General features: G+C 35.9%; 1 protein-coding gene across 6 annotated transcripts in view; it reads right to left on the reverse strand.

Moving 5' to 3' along the window:
* The window catches only part of NTNG1 (netrin G1), a 434,178-nt gene that overhangs the window by 35,350 nt on the left and 375,250 nt on the right, over positions 1–23,578 (reverse strand). For 5 of the 6 annotated variants that reach the window (XM_027856777.1, XM_027856774.1, XM_027856779.1 and 2 more), the window contains one exon: positions 22,283–22,417. The exons of the other annotated variant lie outside the window; for it this stretch is intronic. In XM_027856777.1, the coding sequence (XP_027712578.1) occupies positions 22,283–22,417 (135 nt within the window). The remainder of the gene's footprint in view (positions 1–22,282; positions 22,418–23,578) is intronic. 6 annotated transcript variants of the gene reach the window in all.

Genomic DNA, 23,578 nt, shown 5'->3' on the forward strand with positions numbered 1-23,578 from the left:
TGTGTCTTTTCTTTGTGGAAGAGACTCTATATGAAGTCATTTGGCTCACAGTGGATCCGTTTTGCTTATATGCTGCTCCTTCTCCACCGTTTTCATAGAGATTGTTGGGGTGTGAATTAACTGAAGTCCTAGGACTTATAAAAAGGAAACTATGCCCATTTTGCTCGTTTCTGCCTATATTGCAAATGATTTCTCCATCTTAGATCAAGCCAAATGGACAGTTGAAACAAGAGCCTCAAAAACACCCCATGTAATTACAAACTATTTCCATGGAAATTGAAACGTCATTGAAAATAATTTTATCTTGCCATTTATTTATTATGAATAGTGCCTTTTACCTTTTGAACTATAAGACTACCAGGCTGAATGTAATGTCTGGAGATCTCCTTTAATACCCTCTAATGGCTTCAAAATATGTCAGAGTTAAATTTAAAAGGATATGGAGTTTTTTTGCTTCTCCCAGATTGGCAGTTCCTAATTTTAGAAGGCTGTCACTGAAGGAGAACAGTGGCACAAAGGTGTCATCTCCATTATTCTGGCTAATTGAGGAAAATAAACAAATTTTGAACTATCATTTTATTGTAGTGTGTATTTCATATTTATCATTAGACATATGGCACAGAACACTCCCAAACCTTCAGATGAGGCAGGGTCTGAAGTGAATGTATCAGCAGCTTGGTCTACTGAAGCAAAAGAAATTAACTTTTGATGGTAAACTGAACCTTTCCTTTCATCTTAAGGAAAAATAGCATTTTGAGGGCTTGCCCATTTTCTTATATCACCAACTAAGCAGCTTGGAATATATGAAGCGGGGGATGGAGGTGGGGGACAGGAACTTCGTAATTTTTCCTTACATTACTCCTAACACAAATGACACAAAATTAATGTTCTATCTTCTTAGATATTATGGTAAAGTATTAAATTCATAATTCCCTAATACTTCAGGAGGCAAAAACATTTTCGTGCTATGAACTCATAAGTCTACTGATGTAAATAATTTATCCCGGCTTATGTATGATTCAAACTGTAATATTTATATAAGAATGTCATAATTTTCTTGTTACAAAAAAACTTAATAAAAAATAAATTATAGTTAGACTAAAAAAGAAATGAGTAGTATTTTTAGATCACCAAAAGAACACATTAAAAAATCTATTTATTTATCCAGTTCCTTATAAATATCTTGGACAATACACATAAATTGTATTATTAAATATGATGCCTTTAAAACAATGTTATAGAATTTTCTGTTGACTGGACACAACAAATTACATTCCATGCTTTTCTATGCATTTCTTAGTGCTGGAAAACTTATCCAAATGCATGATCTTCTGCAGTATATGAAGTATGGATTGAGGAATTAGTAATCTAGGATTTATCCTGGAAAATGGATTGAGATAGGTGCATAATATACCAAACTTGACTTACGCCTGTTGATCCTCACTCCTATCAAAGAGTTAGCTAAAGGTACACAGGTTGGGAAGGCAAAGTACATGAGGATATGGTGTGCAATAAATATTTCATGCAGAGCCTGCAAAAACATTGTCTGAGTTATGAGGTCTCCTCAAATAACCCATCTTGGTCGAGTTATCTATTAGGTGTGTGACACTTCAAGGGAGACTAAGTCATTCCTTAGGAAATATGGATGGTTCTGAGGGTAGCTGTTAGTAGTGATAAATGGGCCCGAACTGTAGATGTTTCTGCATACTGTTTTATAAAGAACAGATTAGTGTGAACCCAAGAGAGTCTGGGAGGAATTCTGGCAGGTTCAACATATAAATACGAGTAAGTATAGAGAGCAAGGAAAATTCTGCAGTAACCTAAACTGATTCTGTGATATCTTTTATTTCTGCCATGGCCAAATGACTGCTTTCCATCACCAATGAGCAGATTGTTCTCCTCCTTAGAAGACAAGGTAGAGAGCTCAAGGAATGCCTCTTGCTCTCTAGATTATCATGGAGTATAAATGGAAGAATGGTTTCAATGTGAAAACAAAGAAGAAAATGTAAATGAAGAGACAAAAGGGAATCCTGACATGTGTCATGTGACTGGATGATGGAAGTGTGCTACTTAGAGGAGAAAGCACGGAAAAGAGATCACAGATGTGAATCTGGACCATTGGAGAAAAGACTCACTTTGTTGACATTACAGATTCCCTGAGGCATCCAAGTGTTACCACCCTATCAAGAAAAAGGGCAGTGTCAAAGAAGTGGGAGAATGGCTGCTCAAGTGAATGAAACAATGCTAATTCTTGGCAGGAAAATACCCAGATGTGCTCAGCTCAATAAATTATTGCTATTTTTTCTTTCCAATTAAAGGTAATTAGGGGATTGGAAAGGACAGGATAAAAATGGCTAAGAGGTAAATGATGCCTAAAGTTATATATCTATATCTATATCTGTATCTGTATCTATATATACATACACAGAGAGAGACACAGAGACAGAGAGAGACAGAGTCAGACACAGAGACAAAAAGACATGGGAACAGATATATGTATATATATATATATATGTAGAAAGAGAGACAGAGACAGAGACAGAGACAGAGACATATATAAGTGTATATAGAGAGAGACAGAGATGGAGATAGAGATAGAGACAGAGATATAAAAAGAGAAAGAGACAGAAAGATATATGTGTACATATATGTATGTGTATATGTATACACACACAAATATATATGTATGTGTATATATATATATATATATATAGAGAGAGAGAGAGAGAGAGAGAGAGAGAGAATATATATGAGTTTTGCCTTGAGGAAGGAGGATTTCAACAGGTGGACTATTGGGAGTAGTCTATGACAAGGAGGAGGGGAAAAAGATCTGCACATGGATGGAGGTGAAAAAGGTCAAGATGAGGTAAAGTAATATCTGTTTGGCAGAAATAGAGTATATGAAGGGGAGAGCAGTGAAATAAGGTTAGAGAGATACATTAGAGGCAAGTTATGGAAAGCCTTGAATCTTAGACTGAACATTGTACCTGGTAAATAATGATTAGGTCTGTCTGCAATACTTATATTAAGTAGGATGTATTGATGTGAATAGAGAGCAAATCCTGGAGTCCTACTGTTGTTCAGTCGTTTTTCAGTTGTATGTATCTGACTCTTTGTGACCCCATTTGGGGTTTTCTTGGCAAAGATCCTGGAGTGCTTTACCATTTCCTTCTCCAGTTCATTTTACAGATGAGGAACTGAGGCAAACAGGGTGAAGTGACTTGTCCAGGGTCACACAGCTAGTAAGTGTCTGAAGCCAGATTTGAATTCAGGAAGATGAGTCTTCCTGACTCCAGGCCCAGTGTTAGCTGTCTATATAGATATATACACACATACACACATGCATCTCTTTCTCTCTCTCTCTCTTTCTGTGTACACACACACACACACACACATAAACTTGCCAGTAGTTTGTCAATTCTGTTAATTTATTTTTAAAACACTCTGGGATTAATTTGTCATTTCAATGATTTTCATATTTGCCATATGGACCTACTCCTTTAATTCAACGCTCCATTATTTATTGCTAGTTTTGGTCTGTAAAGGTAGCCTATAGAATATCTGATTTTTTATATTTGACAGTCCCTTCTTCATGACCCTGCACATGCATGTGATGAATTTTTTGGTGTGTAAGTGTTTTTAATGCTGGAATAAAAGATGAAATTTTGCTTGGAGTATTGAGTCTTCTCTATATATCTGTTAATTCTAATTTGTATAATATTCCATTTAGCCCTATAATTTCTTTCTTTTTCTTAGGTGTGAGTTGTGATTTCATCAGTGTAGACAACTCTCTTTGCCAAATGCAGATGTCTAACCACTCTACACCTTGCATCACGGGGGCATTTTGGAGAGGACATTCAAATGGCTACATGACTTGCTCAGATGCACACAGATACTCTGTGTGAGCAGTGGAAGTTAGGTTTTCTTGATTCTGAAGCTGTCCCTCTCTCAATTACATTATACCCATTCTTTAATCTCTTTCTTATTTACCCTTTGTTTCATTTATCTTATATTGAGTTTCTTGAAAATCAGAAGGACAATATTTAAGGGTGTTTGAGAAAAAAAACAAAAATAGAAACAAGACAAAGACAAAAATTAGGATTTGTGCTGAGCTGATGGAATGATCCTAAGGTGCTTCTGTTATGATCTCTAGCTGTTTGCAAATATCTTTTTAAAACCAATGGTTCCTATTTGACTGAGGTACAAAAGGGGCCTAATCTTATTGTGGAGGAAGAAATCAGATCCTCATGAACTACTGTTTTCTCTTGAAATGGAATGTGTTTTCAGATTCTCTTTGGACAGTTTGTTTGAAATTCTGGACAGAAATTAATGCTTTAAAAGTTACCTCACCTATCATATTAATGTTGAACTTGGATCTCAGAGTAGGCAACCCTTTACTTTCCTAGTCTCTAGATTAGAGGGAAAAAATGAAAGAAAAAACTAATTTGTTCATTAGAAAAATAGTTAATATTTTTATTGCTAATTTTGCCTCCCATTATATAAATTGCTGACATTGGCCCACTGTCCCTTGTTTCTGAGCTAAGGTTGGACAGCTATTGATGATGATGATGATGACGATATCCATTATAGTAGTATTAGTATTTTAGAATTACAAAGAATATTTTACTCACAACAATTAGCTATGAGGTAGCTAAAGTAAATATCATTATCCTATTTTATAAAGGAGGAAACTGAGGCACAGAGAGGCTATGGGACTCTTCAAAGATCACACAGTTAGTCACTCTGGAGCCAAAGAGAGCAGAAACCATATTCAAGGTCCTTTATCTGGGTTCTAAGAACTAGGGTTCTCACTTCCACAATAACAAATCTTTCCAGACTCCCTTTGGGCACAGGGGCACAGAAAAACAGGGGTTTTCTTTGACTTTATAGGCAACACAAGGACTTTCCATTCCTTCCTGGCCCATGTCAAGAACCAAGCCAAGTATAAAGCTGAGGGGAAGCCATTGCATGGTCTGTAATGGAAGACAAGTGCTCCATACCTGATATATGAGTGCTGGAGTCACCGCAGTCTGCAACTATCCAGCAGATCTCCTCACAGGCCATCCTAATGGCTTTAGAGGGTTCTGGGGTAGGGAATATAATCCCTGCATCTTCTGCTTCCAAGGCCATTTGGGTATTATAGGAATGAGATGTCATTTATTTGTCTGATGACTAGTTGATGAGGTCCCAGAACTTGCTTCCTATATGTAACAACTCCAGCAGATCAAGCTACTTCACAATGGGGCTCTTGCAACTAGCTCTCTCATCTCAGATTATTCTTAACTTCCATTGTGGCTTTCATTACAAATACACTTTAAGTGAACACACAAAAATAATATGAGTGTCAATCGAGAGTGTCACGTGATAATTATACATAATAATACCCACAGACTAACCTGTCTGTCAGTTTTTCCCCATAAGTCTGATATTAGTGAATCTTCCTGTCCCTTGGAAGTTATTGTTCAGAAAGACTAATCCTTTACGGCGGCTTTGCTAATCAAGGGAGAAATAGAAACTTGGCCTTTCTGTGGTCTCCAATGCCTATTCGCTCAATATGAAAATTCAGATAGTGTTCTTTAAGGTCAATGTGACATGTGGAGAAATTGCTGCTCATAAGGTTTTTTTTCCTCTTCTGTGAAAAAACAATTGTAGTCCTTTAATATTATAAAAATATCAATTCATTTCTTTTAGGCTTAAAAAAATTTTTTTCTCCACTGGAAAGAGAAAAAAGGGGTATGATGGCCTGAGCTGACAAGGATGAGACTACCCTATGAGACAAAATTCTAAGGAGGCCTATGGGTTTTCTTATTCTCTCCCCCCCCCTTTAAAAAAATGTTGTAAAAGGATTTACTTCTTGCATGTGACTTCCCAGGCCTGTCAGAAATTGGAGTACAGTTAAGTAGACAGGTTTGGTAGTCACTTTCTGGATGATCTTTCTCAAAAATGAGCCCAAAATGAAGGATTAGTGTTGAAATGGAACACAGTCCAGCTCTTTGGCTTTTTGAAAGATCCCTATGTTTTAAGACCTGGTTGTTGTCAAAAGTATCACAAGCCCATCTCCAAGGTTTAGAACTTCCTAAAATTGGCAGAATTGACTTTTTAAGACTCTAAGTTGTCAGGAGGTGTCATTCTTCTTTGTTCCTCATCAAGAGTGCCCTACAGTAATGAAATCACAAATATGATCCAAAAAAAAAATAAAATTAATGGAGTTCTGCTGCTTAGGTCAAATTTGATTCAGTGGATAAGGGCTTGTCTTAAAGACTTCTATTTACATTCCCATTTGGAAACTATAAAATGTAATGTGATTACAAGGCAAATCTTGACTATTCTCCCACCTTTCTACACACACACACACACACACACACACACACACACACACACACACACTCACTTCTGTCTCAACCAACTGGAATATGCACATAACAAGAAATACAGAGCACTGATCCCACTGACTACTCAAATTCTATCCATCCTTCAAGGTTCACCTCTACTCCTACTTTGTCCATGAAGCATCTCTTGACTACTTTGGCTCTCAATGAACTCCTTCACCTTTGAACCTATACAACTTCTAAGGCTACCCCACACAACTGAACAATTCAATATGCATCTTGTATTGTTTTTGGGTTATTTCACGTATGCTAATCTAGTCACCCCAGGAAAATGGGCAAGGTTTGTGTCTCATGCTTCTTTTGTCTCTCTCAGCACAGCACTAGACACAGAGTAGAGGTTCAATAAATATCTTTAAATTCATTGATTGGTGTCAACTACAATAAATATTGAAGCACTCTAAACTGGGATGTAAATACTAAATTTGAAATCCCCCTTTTTATATTTTTATCATGATCTACAGCTTTATTTTTTTGTTCCTAAGAGGGTTTTGTTCTTTTCATTATTCTTGGGTAAGGTTGAAAAATATTGTAATTTCATTTAGTTTCATTATAAATGAACATAATCAACAGAGAAAAAATATGATGATAGTCATCAACACAAACTTCTCTCTACCTTGACTGGGCACATACTTTTGAAAGAAATAGTCAGTCAAGTCCACAAATGTATGTCACATTCTGCATATGGAACTCTTAATTGTGTATGTTTGTCACAGATATTTGAGAGAAAGTACAAGGAAAAGAAAATTAATGCTTATTAATTAAAAATGAATTTTAGTTAAGATACAAAAAATACTTAAGCAAAGAAGAATCTAGAGGTAGAAGTGAATTAAAAACAAAATACCATAATACAAGATAAAGAAAACATGGGATAAAGCTAATCATGTGGGTCAGCATAAAGGAGGCTAAGATGGCTTAAGTTTTCAGTTCTTTTCAGAAAAATCAATTATAAGGTAGTTAGGCTGCTCACACTGAACAGCAAATCCTTGGGTTTAGCTAATAAAAAAGCATTCTCTTTTAGAAGAGTCCCTTCCCACTCCCATACCTTAAGAAGGAACATATAACATTGATTTCTGAGAAGGAATATGGGGCTAATTAAGTCTGGTATTATCCAGTAGTCTCACTAAATCAAAATCTAGGTACATACTTAATCTTCAAGGGTTGAGATCAGGGATCACACAAGATCTCAGGATTACCTCCTTGTACAATGCTTGAATTTCAAGTTCTGGTTCCATTTTCTTGGTGTTAATTGAAACTTCTCCTCTCTGACTCTAGAGCTTGTTGTGTCCAGCAAAAATTGATCATTAAATCTTAGGATCATTGAATTGTCAAAATTGACCATTGAATTATCAAATGATAGCATTAGGAGACCTTAGAGACAGCCTGGTCCAACTCCTTTGGAGCTCACATTTCCTGAGCCTAGTTTTTTGATTCTTTTCTCCAGATATAAAATGATAATGCATAATAGTTGGTAAATATCCCAAATAACATTATTTAAAAGATGACAGTGAAAATATTAATTTTCTTCTTTTAAAGTTGATCCTAGAATTATAGAACCATAGATTTGGAAGGGACCTCAGAGTCACTTCAGGGTCAACTGATATAAACCCTGCCAAACTGGTAAAAAAAATATTGATTACTGAGAATAATAGGCTGAAGCTAACAAGACAGAATTCATATGCTGTAAAGTGAATATGGGCTGCTCATATAGCCAAAATGACGGCTAACCAATGAATAAAGAGAAGAGAGTAAGCATTTATTGAGTTACTACTATGTGCCAGACACTGTGCTTAGCACTTTAGAAATATTATTCTAATAGATCCTCACAAGTAGGTGCTATTATAATCTTCATTTCCCAGTTGAAGAAACTGAGGCAAACACAGGTTAAGTGACTTGCCAGGACCACATAGCTAGTAAGTGTCTGAAACTGGATTTGAACTGAAGTCTCCCTGACTCTAGGTCCAGCACTCGATATCTACTATCTATTCTGCTTCTGAAGACCCTATATACTCTACTGGCTTACTTGCAAAATTAGTAGAATTTGACCAAGGCTGGTAAGATGGAAAACATATGGAAATATATGGACAAGGCTCTCATGGATGGACAACCATGGTTGGATTGCTCTTTGAATTATTGGAAGGAAAACCCACATCAATGAGATCACAGATTCATTAGAGAACTAAAGAGAGAATTTAAATTCCTACGCTTAGTTTAAAAACAAATACAAGTACCGGATGAGCCAAGAAAACCCCAAATGGAGTCATGGAGAGGTGGATACAACTGAAACAACTGAACAAAACAGCCACAGTCTTAATAACTCTATAGCGAAGCAGAGAAGGTAGAAACCAGAGTTTTGATGGAGCAAAGAGGAAGAAGACAGGGAAGCGATGACATGAGGATGGTGATTCTCTTAACATTAATAGAAAAAGTTAGGAAGAGAAGAGGATTTAGGAGAAACGATAATGAGTTTAGTTCAGGGTATGTTGAATTTAAGATGTCTATAGGAAAGTCAGTTCAAAATACCCAATAGGCAGCTGGAGGTAGGAGACTGGAAAGAAGGAGAGAGATCAGGCCTGGACAAATAGTTCTGAGAATCATCAGCATAGAGACTATTATTCAATACATGGGAATGGATAAAATCATCAGGCAAAAACGTATCAAGGAAGAAGAGAAGAGGGTCCAGTACAGAGCCTTGGGGGGTATCCAGGGTCGGTAAGCGTGGCCTGGATGAAAATTTAGCAGTGTTTGTGGTGTAGGTTCTTGCTTGGTCTTGTTTGCTTGCTTCGACTAAGTTTGCCATGAGATGGGTTAGCTGTTTCTTGACAAGGTCAAAGGTTTGAGCAGGGAGCAGAGATGAGGATGTACCAATTCCTCTAAGTCCCAGTTTGTACCAAGTCCTTCAATATATACTGTGCTGTGAGCCAATGTGAGCCAAGACTCTGATTTCAGGATTCCTGCAGCCATCCCTGATGATCAGTTTACTAGGAAGAGTGAGGCGAGTTTCTCATAGAAATTCTGCTCAGATATAGTCCTCTCTACTCAAGGGTGGAATCAAATTACTGTTATTATCATTACTATCATCATCATCATTAACAACGACAATATCTAGCATTCATATAGTACTTTAAGGTTTACAAAGTGCTTTACAAACATTTCATTTGATCCACAAAACACCCCTAGGATATAGGTGCTATTATTGTTCCATTTTAATGGTGAGGAAACTGAGGAAAAACAGAAATTAACTGACTTGACCAAGATCACCCAGCTGATAAATGTATGAAATTGGATGGGCTAGTACACCTGTATGCTATGTCTGAGGACATTGTCAGAGTGTAAAATGGCAGCAGGATTACAGCTGCTTGATAAATGTCTTATTTTTTATTGTCTTTTGGTTATTAAGTACTGTATATGTTTTTCTTTACTGAGAGTAAAATGCTACATGAAACATTTTAATATGTGCTTCTGCATCCATGATGAACCAATTCCATATGTTAAGGTCTAGTAACTAGCAATCATAAAAATAAAACATTAGTAAAAGAAGGCAAAATTAGTTAATGGGTTGTAGCTTGGAGTTATTGGTAGATACACAAATCCATCCATTGCTAGACAATGAGTGGCATTAGTTGTATACCGGTAAATGTTTAACAACAGGCTCTTTGGGGGCAAAACAATCTATGTATAGGACTCATTTTTAAGTTTAGCATGTGTTATTAACATTTTCTCCATTGCATTCTTAAATGTGGACAATCAACAAAATAATAAATCAAGCCCTAATTTGTAGCATTTGCGAATTTCTAAGATGTAAATGCTCATGTAAATTTAACAAGTAGCTCAGCCTATCTGAGATGACTGCAGCGACTATCTCATAGCAGGAGTCAGGGTGGAGGGATGGAAGATCTCAGACTGTCTAGTAATCATAGGGATAATGGTATGCAGTCAGTACTTCTACCCCAGCTGGCCGTGTGCAAACCACCAGGGTGAATGGGAGACTCCCTAGCAAATAGCTACCAATGCCAACTGGTGAGGAGATAAACTTGCTGACAATTAAAGTTGTCTGAAAACAAAGGGACTTCCTCTAGAGTTAGTGAATACCTTCGCACTAGTTGTCTTTAAATATAGATTAAATGATCATTGGAAGACCTCTAGTAATGGTAATCTTACTGTCTCTTGAGAAGACCTATTATCTTTTTAAATAGTTCTAATTGGTAGGAAGCTTTTTAATGTCCTGTAAAAAACAAATCTTCCTCTCTGTAATACCCAACTATTATTGGTCCTTAAATTTTGCTCTGCAAGGTAAAGCAGAACAAATTGAATCCCTCTTCAAACGTGGCAGGTTTTTGTAGATATATCACCTCCAAGTCTTATTCTGCAGACAAAACATCTGTTTTTTTCAACTGGACATCTTATTTATATCAAGATTTTGAGTCTCCATACATCCTGATTACCCTCCTCTGATCTAGCTTGTTAATGTGTCTTTTGTAATGTAGCATCCAGAACCAGACATGTAGAATGGAACCACTCATATTGAATATGTCTATAAACCTGTTTTTAAGGAATGGCACTATCTAATTATTAATTATTATTTAATTGTTAATTAATTACAGTTTAAACCAATATTCTGAGAGACTACATTTTTGTTGAATGTCGGGAGGGAATTTCAACAATCCAATTCTTTTTTCTTTTCTTTTTGAGGTAATTGGGGTTAAATGACTTGTCCAGGGTCACACAGCTAGAAAGTTCCTGAGACCAGATTTGAACTCAGGTCCTCTGACTCTAGGGTCGGTGCTCTATCCACTGCACCACCTAGCTGTCTCTAAATTTCAACAATTCTATGAAAACAAAAGCTAGAAAGAAATGAGTGTTCTTAAAAAATAGACTAATATGAATTATTATAATCATTTAGGTATCACTGCAATCTCCAGAAGAAATGGCATCTTGGAAGGAGCAAGATTAGTAGCAAGAACATCTTGGTTAGTCTTGGCTAACCAACTAGCTAGTTGTATGATGTTGGGAAAGCCCTTTAATCATTTTGGGTCACGGTTCCCTTATTGAAAAAATGAGGGAGATAAAGGAGATTCCCAAAGATCCTTCCTTGTCTAAATTTATGTAATTGCAAGAAGTTTCAAATTATCGTGTATGTGATTGATAATCTGGGTATTTCAGATTTTTTTTTGTCAATATCCATGCATTTCATTTAAGTTTTCAGGGGAGCCAATTGTTGGGTGTTATTGCAAGGAATTGAAAGAAAAAAACTTTTCTCTGGGTACTATTGACTTGACAGAAAGCATTAAACAACTTTCGATTAACTTAAGACCAAGATCTTTTCAATTCTAATTAAGTCTGATGATTATTATTTGATTTCCATTTAAATTAACTTCTTCACAAGATGTTCTCTGCCTTTGTTGGGCTGAAGTTTAAATGGCTACTCTCTCATCTCCATCCCTATCTGAAGCCAATGACATAGAGGTTAAGGCTGCTGAACAAGACACGTTTTCACAACAAGAGCAGTTCTGCTCATCGCTTCTCAAACGAGCAATTAATAATTCAGAACAATTAACTGAGTTATGAGTTCCTCTTTCAATACGTTTTCAAACATGAATAGATTAAATGGTAATTGTCATCAAATTTTATGTTCTCTTTCATGTGCCCAATAAAAGTTTATCTTTCAGAGCTTACTTTGTATTTCCTTTTGATGTATTCATAACTGAATGCAATATACTATATTAAAATATTTATTATTAACCTATCAAATATTAACCACTCTTAAATTATACTGACTAAAGAAAACAAATAGGCTACTTGTTTAACTTTTCATGAATTTCTTCATTCTAATACAATTTGGATTTGTAGAATACATGCCAATAAAAATTGATGAAGCAAGAAAGTAGTTTGAATATTTGCCCACTGTATGAATTTCTCCAAAGAGTACTCCTTAGAAATATTTTTCTTTCTTCTCTCTGAGCCATTATTTTTTCTACAGAAAAATATTAAACAGTGGAAGGATAGTGTAGTAGAGTGTTTGACTTGTAGTCAAGGGGGCCTGGGTTCAGTCCTGCCTCTGACATGTAAGTTATTATGTGACTATGAACAAGTAACTCAATCTTTCTAAGTCTATATCCTTATCTGTAAAATGGGGATAATAATGCTGGTAGCATCTCCAAAGGGTTGTTATGTGGCTATGATGAGATACTTGCTATAAAACACATTTTAAATTTCAATATACTATGCAAGTGTCCCTTTTTATAACAAATGGAGATCCAGATTCATAGAGTTTTAGATCTGTTCTATAAGGTTATAACAAGAATAATAATACATTCAGGCTCAAATGTATCAGTGATTTCATCTATTTGGATGGTGCTGGGCAGGTAGGTGGCACAGTGGATAGAATGTCAGACTTCGAGTCAGGAAGACTCATCTTCATGAGTTCAAATCTGGCCTCAGACACTTCCTAGTTGTGTGACACTAAGGAAGTCACTTAACCCTGTGTGCCTCAGTTTACTCATCTGTAAAATCAGCTGGAGAAGGAAATGGCAAAGCACTCCAGTATCTTTGCCAAGAAAACCCCAAATGAGGTCACAAAGATTCAGACGTGACTGAAATGACTGAACAACAAAAATCCAATGATGCAGCTCACATCCATGTCTAACTATCGACTCCTTTCCATTGCTCCCCTCAAATCTGGGAGTTCATTTAATATGACTGGGAGCTTTCTTTTATTCTCTGGACACTGCATGGATACTGAGGCAATGGAATCTTCCAGCAATATGACTGGCCAATCTTTTTTTTTTCCAGGCAGATATTTCTCTGATAGCATACTTTCTACCACTTCTCCTTAGTAATTTTTTCTTGGTTATGTAAAAAAGGTACTGGGGTAGGGAGGAGAGTAGATAATTAGAAAAGCAGAGTAAGTGTCCATGTTTTCAGACATTTGTTAACTGAGGTACTCAAGGTGGGAAATATATTAGAGGAAAACCCTTGACCTTCATGGTCTCCTAGGGAGAATGGCCAGAATATTTAATCACACTTCTCTCTAAGGCCCACTTTATGGTGTGATGAGATTTAGTTACCAATGAAAAAAGCAAAGTTTTCCATTTAAGGCAATTGTACAGTATCCCAGCAGCCTTACACAACTGTCGTAGGGATATAAGTAGAACAAAGCATGACGCCACACTTTATTGAGTGGGCCTATGGGTAATGCTCCTAAGTTTTGTCCCTTGTTTTATAAACCCTTCTTGGCAAAATTGTGACTGGTCCATTTAACTTATTTCTGGCTTTTCATGACTGAGTCGAATTAGGTGACCTTTTTACTGTGTGCTTACAAGCAGAAAACTTTTAGATATTTTGCAACAAATTGCAAATTTTATTTTTACTTTAAGTAGGAAAGGGGGATGCAGCCTGCCTGAAAAAGGCGTATATATTTCATGGTCCCTGAAAAGGAGGCCCTACTACAACTTGGGTTATATACACACAAATATATTTATGTGTGCATACATATGTGTATGTGTATATATATATATTATACATATATAAATTATTTTACTATTATATTAATAGCCAATTATTAATTAGGGTTCCAGGCTTTTTCTTCTTTATTTCCTCATTTCAGGCTCAGCCACAGCAGAGTCAATCTCTGAAGGACATGGCTGATTGATGACATCATCCTAGCCCTCAAGGTACATGCTTTTTAATCTTGGGCAGGACCCCATCCAACTAGAAGACCTTACTTCTGTTTAGAGTATAAACAGAAGGAAATTAGTCCCTGTCCTTGCACTCCTCCATTTGAGTTTAGGGTGACCCAGCTCATGAAAGGAGAAAACCAGCCAGAATAGTCTGGCTGGAGATGGATTCCTCTGTCCAGTTTTCTGAGAGCAGCTGGGTTTCATGATCAAGCCACATTCTGAGTAGAAGGAGCTGAGGACTTCTAGCCTATCTCCTCATTAAATGTTCACCAATCAAGGTTGATTTTCACTTGTCAGGTGTATTCCCTTTCAGAAAGGTGTTTAAGGCATGCATTGTCTCCATTGGGGGTCTTTGGTTGCTGAGAGAAACCATTGGCCAATTCATTGATTGCCAGCTAGCCTAATTAATAAATTGATTATTAGTTACCTAGAAACTGTCTCTCAAGGTGTTTCATTTCTATATGTTTGTATTATATATGTGTGTATACACACATATTTATATGTGTATACCCATACATATGTACATATGTTTGTATATATGTGCACACACACATGTACACGTGCACATATATATGTAGGTGAACACTGTTTTATACACACACACACACACACAAAACAGTGTTCACCTACATACATTAGTAGCTGGTCAATGATATAATATCATAGCCTGAGATCACTCAATTCCAGGTGAGGCAGTGTGTATGTGTGTATATACATACACATATGTACATAGTATTTAAGTAAAATTGTGATATTATATATATTTATGTATACACATATATGTGTATAAATAATATATGTATTTGTATACATGTATGTAATTTATATGGAAATACTGTAGTTTCCATACAATGTGTTAATGTGATACAAAATACGGTTTAACATGAACACTTACTTCATGAGGTCACTAAACCCAATTAACAATTATTTTTATTAATTAAGAAATTATTATTTTCATAATTTCATCAGTAATTTTATTCATTTGCACACATAATTGCTATATTCATAATGTGTATGATCAGCAATTTCTCTCCAAATCTGACTTGCAAAAATCTGAGTAGAGCCTATAATTGGTATTATTTTTTTCAGTTCATTCCTCTATGGATTTTGTCATGTCCAGTATCATATTATAAAAGTGTAACATATATTTGGAAGGTAGGTCCCCCAGGGTTCAGAAAAATAAGGTATACCACAGTAGCAGAGCATAGTATTTATAAAGTTAGTAATATTCTTTTACAGAATAAGGGAATAGATGGGCAAAAAAAAAAAAAAACAAAAAAACCTGACAATGTGATAATTTTTATTTCCAAATGCTTTGAAAAAGAATTTCTTATCACTAAGTATATCAACCAAGGGCATTTTCACATCCTTTGTACCCCTTTTCTCAGATGTTGAACTGTTAATTACAGAGAAGAATCAGGGATGGAGACTTCGCACAGAGAAGATGAAATGTGGTTATATCTCAATTTGTGAACTATTCTGTCCATATGTCTGGAGGATGTACAAACAACCAAAATTATTTAGGGAGAATCAATTACTGTGTATTATTTGAGGTTCTTTTCCTTTTAATATTAATGTATTAGAAGGAAAACTGTGGAAGAAATAAATTTCAGATGAGGAAACAAAGTCTAGAGATGTGAAGCAAGTGAGTGATTTTCCTAGGTTCATACAGTAATTTGAGGCAAATCCAGGATTCAAATCCAAGTTCATTCACTTTAATTCCAATATTTTTACCATTGCACCCGGCTCAGAATAGATAACTGAGAGTTAACTGCAACTGACCATAGCTTAACCACAGAAATTTTGAAAACAAATAGAACTAAATTAACTAAAGTATGCACTTGAGAAGCAACTGAGTCCTGACTTAACTTACTCTTCCCTCTCCCCCCCAATATCTTTAATTTTAGTTGAACATATAAATAGCATGCTCACTTTTTAGTCAAGACAAGAGACCAGGCTAGAAATTTCATTGTTTTGTCAGGTATTATAATCAGAATAATTAGTTCCTGGCACATTCTTTGTATATTTTTTCTCAGTATCCACTACATTAGATAACTGATATACTCAGATATCTATAATTTACTCTAATCAGGGCTTTGTATTGTCATATTCCATCATTAGTGGCTCAAAAAGAATGCAACAGGGTCATTACTCATACTGACTTGAGCAATCCTGATCACATTATAGCCGCCCTGACTTCTCTTTCATTATCGGCTGATAGTAATAAATTGGTGTTCAGTTGGTTTTTGCTGTAGCTTAATGCCAACACCAGCTTTATCTGTGGTCTTTTTGCATATAGTTTGATCTAGTCGTAGTATGCTCCTGGAAGTCCCAATTTTTTCCTTAGGGAAGTTTGAGGTCTGGTATGTTGTGACCTAAGTTTCATCAGACATATCTATAACCATCAGATTCTTTTAAAACAAAAACATGATTTTTTTTCTCATATTCTTTATTATCTTTCTTCCTTCACTTGTGCATAGGCTAAGCTTTTCTATTCCTTTTATTTAGTTAGTTCTTTTTAATTTCTTCCTTTCCAGTTGATGGGTGGGCCTTGATATAGGTGTGATGGAAGGAGGAAAACACAAACAAATATTGGATTTGGAATTACAAGAAGTGGGTTTGGATCTTGGCTGTGTCACTTTACCTTTCTCTGAGACTCAACTTCATCATCTGTAAGATGAAACAGTTGACACAGATGCTCTCAAAGGTCCCTTATAGTTCTAAATCCTATGAACCCAAGTCAATCAAACATTATTACTATTTCTTCCAAAATTAAAATGACAAAATCCATAAAAAAATGACAACCTTGATTTAAAATACTATAAAAGTGTGTGGGGTGTGTGTGTGTGTATGCATACTAATTTTGGTCATAATCTATAAACCAATCTATTTGTAAAGGGGCCAGACCATCTGCAAATTTGATCTAGAAAAGTAAACAAAGAATCAGAAGGGCTTTTGGCCAGGTTTGTATGTGCCCATGTAATCCATACCTCTTGAATTTTTGCATCTGGCTTAGCAATCAACTTAAATAGTCTGTGCCAATGATAGGGGATGTTAATATAAGTAATAAAAAAGCACGTACATCCCACCTGTCTGTGCCTTGCCTTGTGGTTCTCTTTTTACTACATTCATCGGGTCATAGATTAAGAGTTGGAAGGGACCTCAGAGGTTACTAAGTAAGTAAAACACCTTCATTTGGTAGATGAGGAAACTGAGGCCCAGAGAGGTACAGCTGTTTATGTAACCAAAGTCATAGGGTTAGGAAGGGAAAGAGCTAGAATTTTAAACCCAGGTGCTATAGCTCCATTTCTCCTTCCTTTCTATCTGATGGTTGCCTTCTGGGCACCACATTTTAGGAAAGACATGTATGTAAGCTGGAACATTCCTAAAAGAGAATGTTTAGGATGAGAAATGAATTAGTGGATATTCCATATGAGAAGCAGGGAAGATGAAGTTGGGGATTAGGAGATGAGGACACCATAAGAGAAACTGTCAACTATTTGAATGGCTATCCTGTGGAAGAGGTGTTAGATTTTTTTCTTTCCCCTTGGATCCAGAGAGTAGAGAAGACCAATGGCCCAAAGGATGAAAATTTCAAGAATGATCTTTCAATGTCTTATATGTTACAGGATACTATAATTTAGTGAGCATGTATACTCTTCATTATATAGATTTGAAATCTTTCAAACCACCTGGTTATCACTGAATACGTGACCCACTTTGCTAATTCCAAGCAAAGTCTTTGGTAGCATGAACAAATTGTGAGTATGATTTCATTTGTAGAGGAAAACATTGGTATAGAATTCCATCCACCAATGAACAAGGCAATAAAAATGATTTTCCAAAAGTTCAGGCTAATGATGTCACCCTCCTATTAAAAAAAATTAGGGGCTCCCTATTACCTTTAGGATCAAAAATAAGACCATTTGTTTTAAACCCTTCAAAACAGCCCGAAACTATGTTTCCAGCCTTTTTACACATTACACCTTCCCATCCACTGTATGGACATTCTGACAGGCATTCCTACTATTCTTCATACATAACACTCTATGTTGCATCTCTTTGCCTTTGTGCTGACTGTTTCCATACCTGGAATGCATTCTCTCCTCACCTCCACTTCTTAGAATTCCTGATTTCCTTTAAGAATCAGCTCAAGCACCATCTTTTAAATGACAGTTTTCATTATTTCTCCCAGCTGTTACTGCCTTCCCTCCAAAAAAAGAGTTTGTATTTATTTTGTGTGTATTTTCTAATATGTACTTGTTGTTTCTCTCTATAGAATGTTAACCCCTTAAGGGCAAAGACTGTTCAGTTTTATTTTCCTATCTATAGTGCCTGGCACACAGGAAGAGCTTCGATACATTTCTGTTGATTGATTGACATATAGTCTGAGGGAGCTGCCTGGGGCTCTTAGAAGTGACTTGTCTCGACTCATGCAGTCATCATACATTAAAGGCAGGACATGAGTGAACGTTCCTCTAATTCCAAGGCTGGCCCTCCCTCTTCTATGTTATGGTGTCTTCTGTTACAAACTGATGAACTGAGTATAAACTGATCATCCTTTTCATTGATGGAATCTGGTCTCAAATGTGCTACTGGGGTGTTTTTTTTTAAATTATCATGAATAACATAACAAACTATTAAAAGGAAATGCCATTGAGGGAAAAGGAATGAAAACCAGAAAATAGACAACACCAGCAGTTACTAAGACAGAATGGTGCATCATCTTCCTTTTGATTCAACTAATTCAATGTCTGGGGAGAATGATTCTTTTGGCTGACTATATAGAGACTCTTTTCTCTCGTTCACATTGAAGGATTGTCTGATATGCTTCAAAAATAGAAGGCTTGCAAGACTGATGATTTTCAGCATTAGCCTTGATAATATTTTTCTTTTTAACCACCACTGGCATTCTTCTCTTGCCCCTGGTGATCTTTTACAAGCTCTGCTTAAAAGGCCCTTGGAAGGAATTCCTTTAGGAGATGTACAAAGCAACACAATGCTGAATATGTACACACACATATGTATATGTATGTATATGTACATGTACATCCATGCATATACATGTAGGTATATATTTACATATGCATATGTAAATATGTACACACATTTATATAGTATATATTTTAAACCATATTTTCAAAATTCCTTCATAGAAGCTGCCTTGAGCTGAGTCTATACAAGGCAAATAATGAAAGGCATTAAACCAAGTGGCTGATAAGGAAATTTACCCACATTTTAAAAAAAACCAGGGTCAGGTGGTATCATTAATGTTATCAGCATAGGTCAACCTAAGACTTTTCTTTTGGATTATCAGGACAGTAGAGTCCATATATTGACATGGAAGACTTGCGAGTTTGAGTACCAAATCATGCCATACCATCAATATATGTAATAATTGCCAAATCATTCCAGTAAAGTCTAAACACCAAATGCAACCTGATGATGAAATAGACACATCTTATACACTGGAGAGATGCTAAATGGGCATTTTAATGAAACATGATGATGATGTGTAATGACAAGAGGCAGTGACTGCTGATAAATGGAAATTACAAGAAGAGTTCCCATAGGCTAATAGACACAATGCAGTTTAATTAGGCTGTTCTGGTGAAACTGGCTGGCCAGTTCTTGCCTGTACACAGCATTTCATCTTCTACCTCCAGACTTTTGTAAAGTGTTCCTACATAATGCTGCCCTCCTCTTGACAGAGAGTTGTTGGATTCAATATACAGAATGAGACATACAATTTTGGACATTAGCAATGAGAGAATCTGTCCTGTTTTGCTTGATTATTAATATTTGCTATATGGGTTTTTCTTTTGGAAGGCAGGGGGGAGAAGGAAAAGAAAATTAGTAATTGTTAATTAAAAAATAAAATGTAATTAAACAACATGGTCTTAAATATCTGGAATACACTACATCCACACTTCTGCCACTTAGAATCACTAGCTTCCATCAAAGCATACCTCAGGTGTTGTCTTCTATATGGGGACCTCCCTGATCACTCCAGTTATTAGTACATTATTGTTCCTTACATTCATCTTATTTTGCATCTATTTGATATTTATTTGTGTATGTGTTTATCACCTAAGTAGACTGTAAGGTCCTTGAGGGCAGGTGCTGTTCATAGCTCTAAATCCTATGAAATTATGTTTACCTATATATCCCTGGCACTTGATATAGCACCCCAGACAGAGGAGACACTTAATAATAAATGTTTGTTCATTGATAATCTTTCAGAGAGAACCAAGGCTTTATTTTAATGAATACAAGTTTTAAGGCCCATGTAAAAAAACATCTAAAAGATGCCATCTCCAGCACTACAAGTTTTATATGGAAGGATGATTAAAAGGCCTAATATTCTTTGGGTTAAATGTACTAGGGAAATATCTAAACTCTAGGTTTTGATTACTAATAATAAAGGCTGAGGAAATCTCTCAATCTGCACAAGGAGTTAAGGACTAAACATTGTGAAAAAGAAAATTTAAGTCCAGGTGAAAAAGAAAGAAAAGTGAGGAATTAGAAGAGACATATATTTTGTTTAAACAATAAACAAAAGTCAAGATATATCATTTTTTTCTGACCCCACAATCCTTTCTACAGTTTGGTTAATAACTGACTGATTTGTTCTCACCTCCAAGTCCTGGATTTGCTATGAATCCAGTCATTGGTTCCCATTGAATCAGGCATTCTATTAAAGACTTTTTATCTGAAGTCAAAGTTATTTCATTGTTAAGGTCCTGTATGTTTTTTGTCCCTCACTTGTTACTTAATAACCTGCCCAAACTACTACATTTCCTTGATGCCCTCTAGGTCTATAGCTCCAGATTTCCAGCTTTTTACCAGGTTGTTAACCTATTGATTCTTGCCTCTAATATATTTATGTTCTTTAACACTTGAGGAATGTTTATTTGTTTTGTAAACTACTGTCTTGCCCAGATAACCTGGCTATTTGAGTTCCTTTACTCAGTTGACTGAATTTCTAACTCAGTGTTTCACCTTGATTTCTCATACCTGCATACTTTCTGACTTCTATTCTTTTTCCTGGCTTCTGATCTTCAATCCAGACTACTGGCTTCTAGGCATTCCCTGAATCTGTCCCTTTCTCAGACCTATCCTTGCCTTTTTTTCTTATCTTTACCTTGACTCTCCAGATCCTGACTTCCATAACTAATTCACTGGTATCCATGGTCCCAACATGGTTTCTGCTTTTCATAACAAGAGATTTCACTTTTGTTCCACATTGTAGAGAAGCACAAATTTCAAGTCACTATAACTGTTATGGGTAGGATCAAAGAATCTGGCAACAATTAACTTAAGATAATTTATAAAATGTTTAAAAATGCATGTATGAAGGTTGTGCCTGTCCTGTGGGGTTTAAAGTTCTGAAAATTATTGTAGCCTCAAAGGCTATTCTGATTTGTTGAAAATTTAGCATAAAATTAAAAAGTGAAAGAGATTTTAAGAGACAGAAAGAAACTTACTCAAGCATTTTGTTAATGTCTTTAGCCTGAATACCATAACATACTGCTTCACAGGGAAGTTTTTAAATAGTCCCCAAATCTACAAAGAGATGATACTAAACCAAATAACATCTCTATCTAAGGTTTCTTGTATGGAACCTATCTTCAAAAGTTTTAGAGCTAATATTGATTTTTGCCATTTATTTTAAACAAAGCATCAAGCTATTCTTTAGACTCATTGCATTTTGATGTTTGGTTAAGACTTGGTAATGATAGCAATATAAGTGCAGCAATATATTATTCAGGTTTCATTTAATTTATTGACTTCACTTTCATGGGATGCTAAGGGGTGCATTCAGTTCAAGAAATATATTAACCACATCCACAACACCTTTTATCTTGTGGTGAACATTTCAGTTGGGTCCCTCCTATGCCACATAATTCATCTGGCCACACACACACACACACACACACACACACACACACACACACAGACACACGTCTAGATTTAGTATGAGCTCCTTTAGGCATCAGAGGGGAAAGGTATAGGACTTTAAAAAAAAAGAGCTAAACGAACCAGCCATGCCATTGATTGATTCTCTTCCCATCCATAGATTGGGTCAGTAGGTGGCTTTTAAAGCTCGTTAGCATGTTGGCTTTTTTCCTGCTCCAAGTAGCTGCATATCCCAGCAGAGACATGCAGAAATAGCCAAGCTTCAAGAGGCAAAGGTCAGCTTCCAGAATTACTTACGTTGACAGCCGTAGTGCCAGGAATTTCCTGGCAGACACTCATCACATTTACGCCCTGTTGTTCCCGTCTTACACTCACAAAATCCTGTGCCATTACAACGGTCATGGATTGAGCCCAAAGGGTTACAAAAACACTCTGTAGAAACAAGACAACATACATGCTGGAGACAGGTCCATATAGCTCATAAATTACAAGCAAGGGGAGCATTTCCATCCTATTACTTAAAGAGATCCTGCCCACTAATGAAATGCTTTGGTAATCTGACTGTTTTACCTCCATTTAGTTATTTGTTCAGCTTTCTTTAATGCTGTTTTATGAGAGAGGAGGAAGTCAACTGAAAACTCTAGAGGGCAGAAGGCATAATGTACTTTGACTCTAACCCATGATAATGGAGATTCCATTTTAAAGGATATTTTTTCACTTAGACTAATGAACATTATAGGGGGTTTGTATATCAAGGATACATCTCTATGCCATCAGTGGAAAATCTGTTTTAAATTATTCAAATAGGTTTATCTGTAATACTTAACACTTGAAGTCTTACTGAATATCTTGCAAATGTACTTTACTGGTGCCTATTACAGTGATTGTCTCATTTTTGCATTTCAAACTGTCCTTAATTAAAGTATTTGTCATTAAAATTATGAGTTTATGTGTTGCATTTATTAGGTGACTTGGCATAGCTTTTATTGATCCCAAAGTAACAGTCTTAGTAAAGAAGTACATTTCCCAAACTCAAATCAATTTCAATATGTTATAATTTAAAGATCATATTTTTTTCTTATGACTCTTTTTATATGGCTACAGTGAGCATGTAAAAGAGAAAATGAAATTTTATATTTTTCACACACTTAGGCACTCATTGATGAGATGTATTCTTATTACTTTGGGAAGTCAGACTTGTTTAAGATTAGAAAGATGATTGGTGATTACCTAGGTTTCCTAGGCTCTTAGGTAAAGTCAATTAGAAGATAGTTTGCCACATTAGGCATAAGTGGCTTAAATCCTAGCCCCACCTCTGTGTAACCCTGGGTAAATTCTTTGTGCTCTCTGTAACTTATTTTCCTTACTATTATAATTATGGCTGGCTTATGATTAATTAGAATTCTTTAGATAATAATATATTTAAAGAATATTCATTCAAATCAACACAAGATATTGATAGGTAAACCCTGAGTTCCTGTAATGGAAATAGGTCTGGGAATTATGACAAGAAAGAAAGAGATGAGAAAGATTGGAAGGTAAGACTCTTATCTTGAAGTTCCTCCTTTCAGTTTATATCTGACCCTTATAATT

This window comes from Vombatus ursinus, unplaced genomic scaffold (genome assembly GCF_900497805.2).
Source record: "Vombatus ursinus unplaced genomic scaffold, bare-nosed wombat genome assembly UNPS02011613.1, whole genome shotgun sequence".
In the NCBI taxonomy this organism is placed as follows: domain Eukaryota; kingdom Metazoa; phylum Chordata; class Mammalia; order Diprotodontia; family Vombatidae; genus Vombatus; species Vombatus ursinus.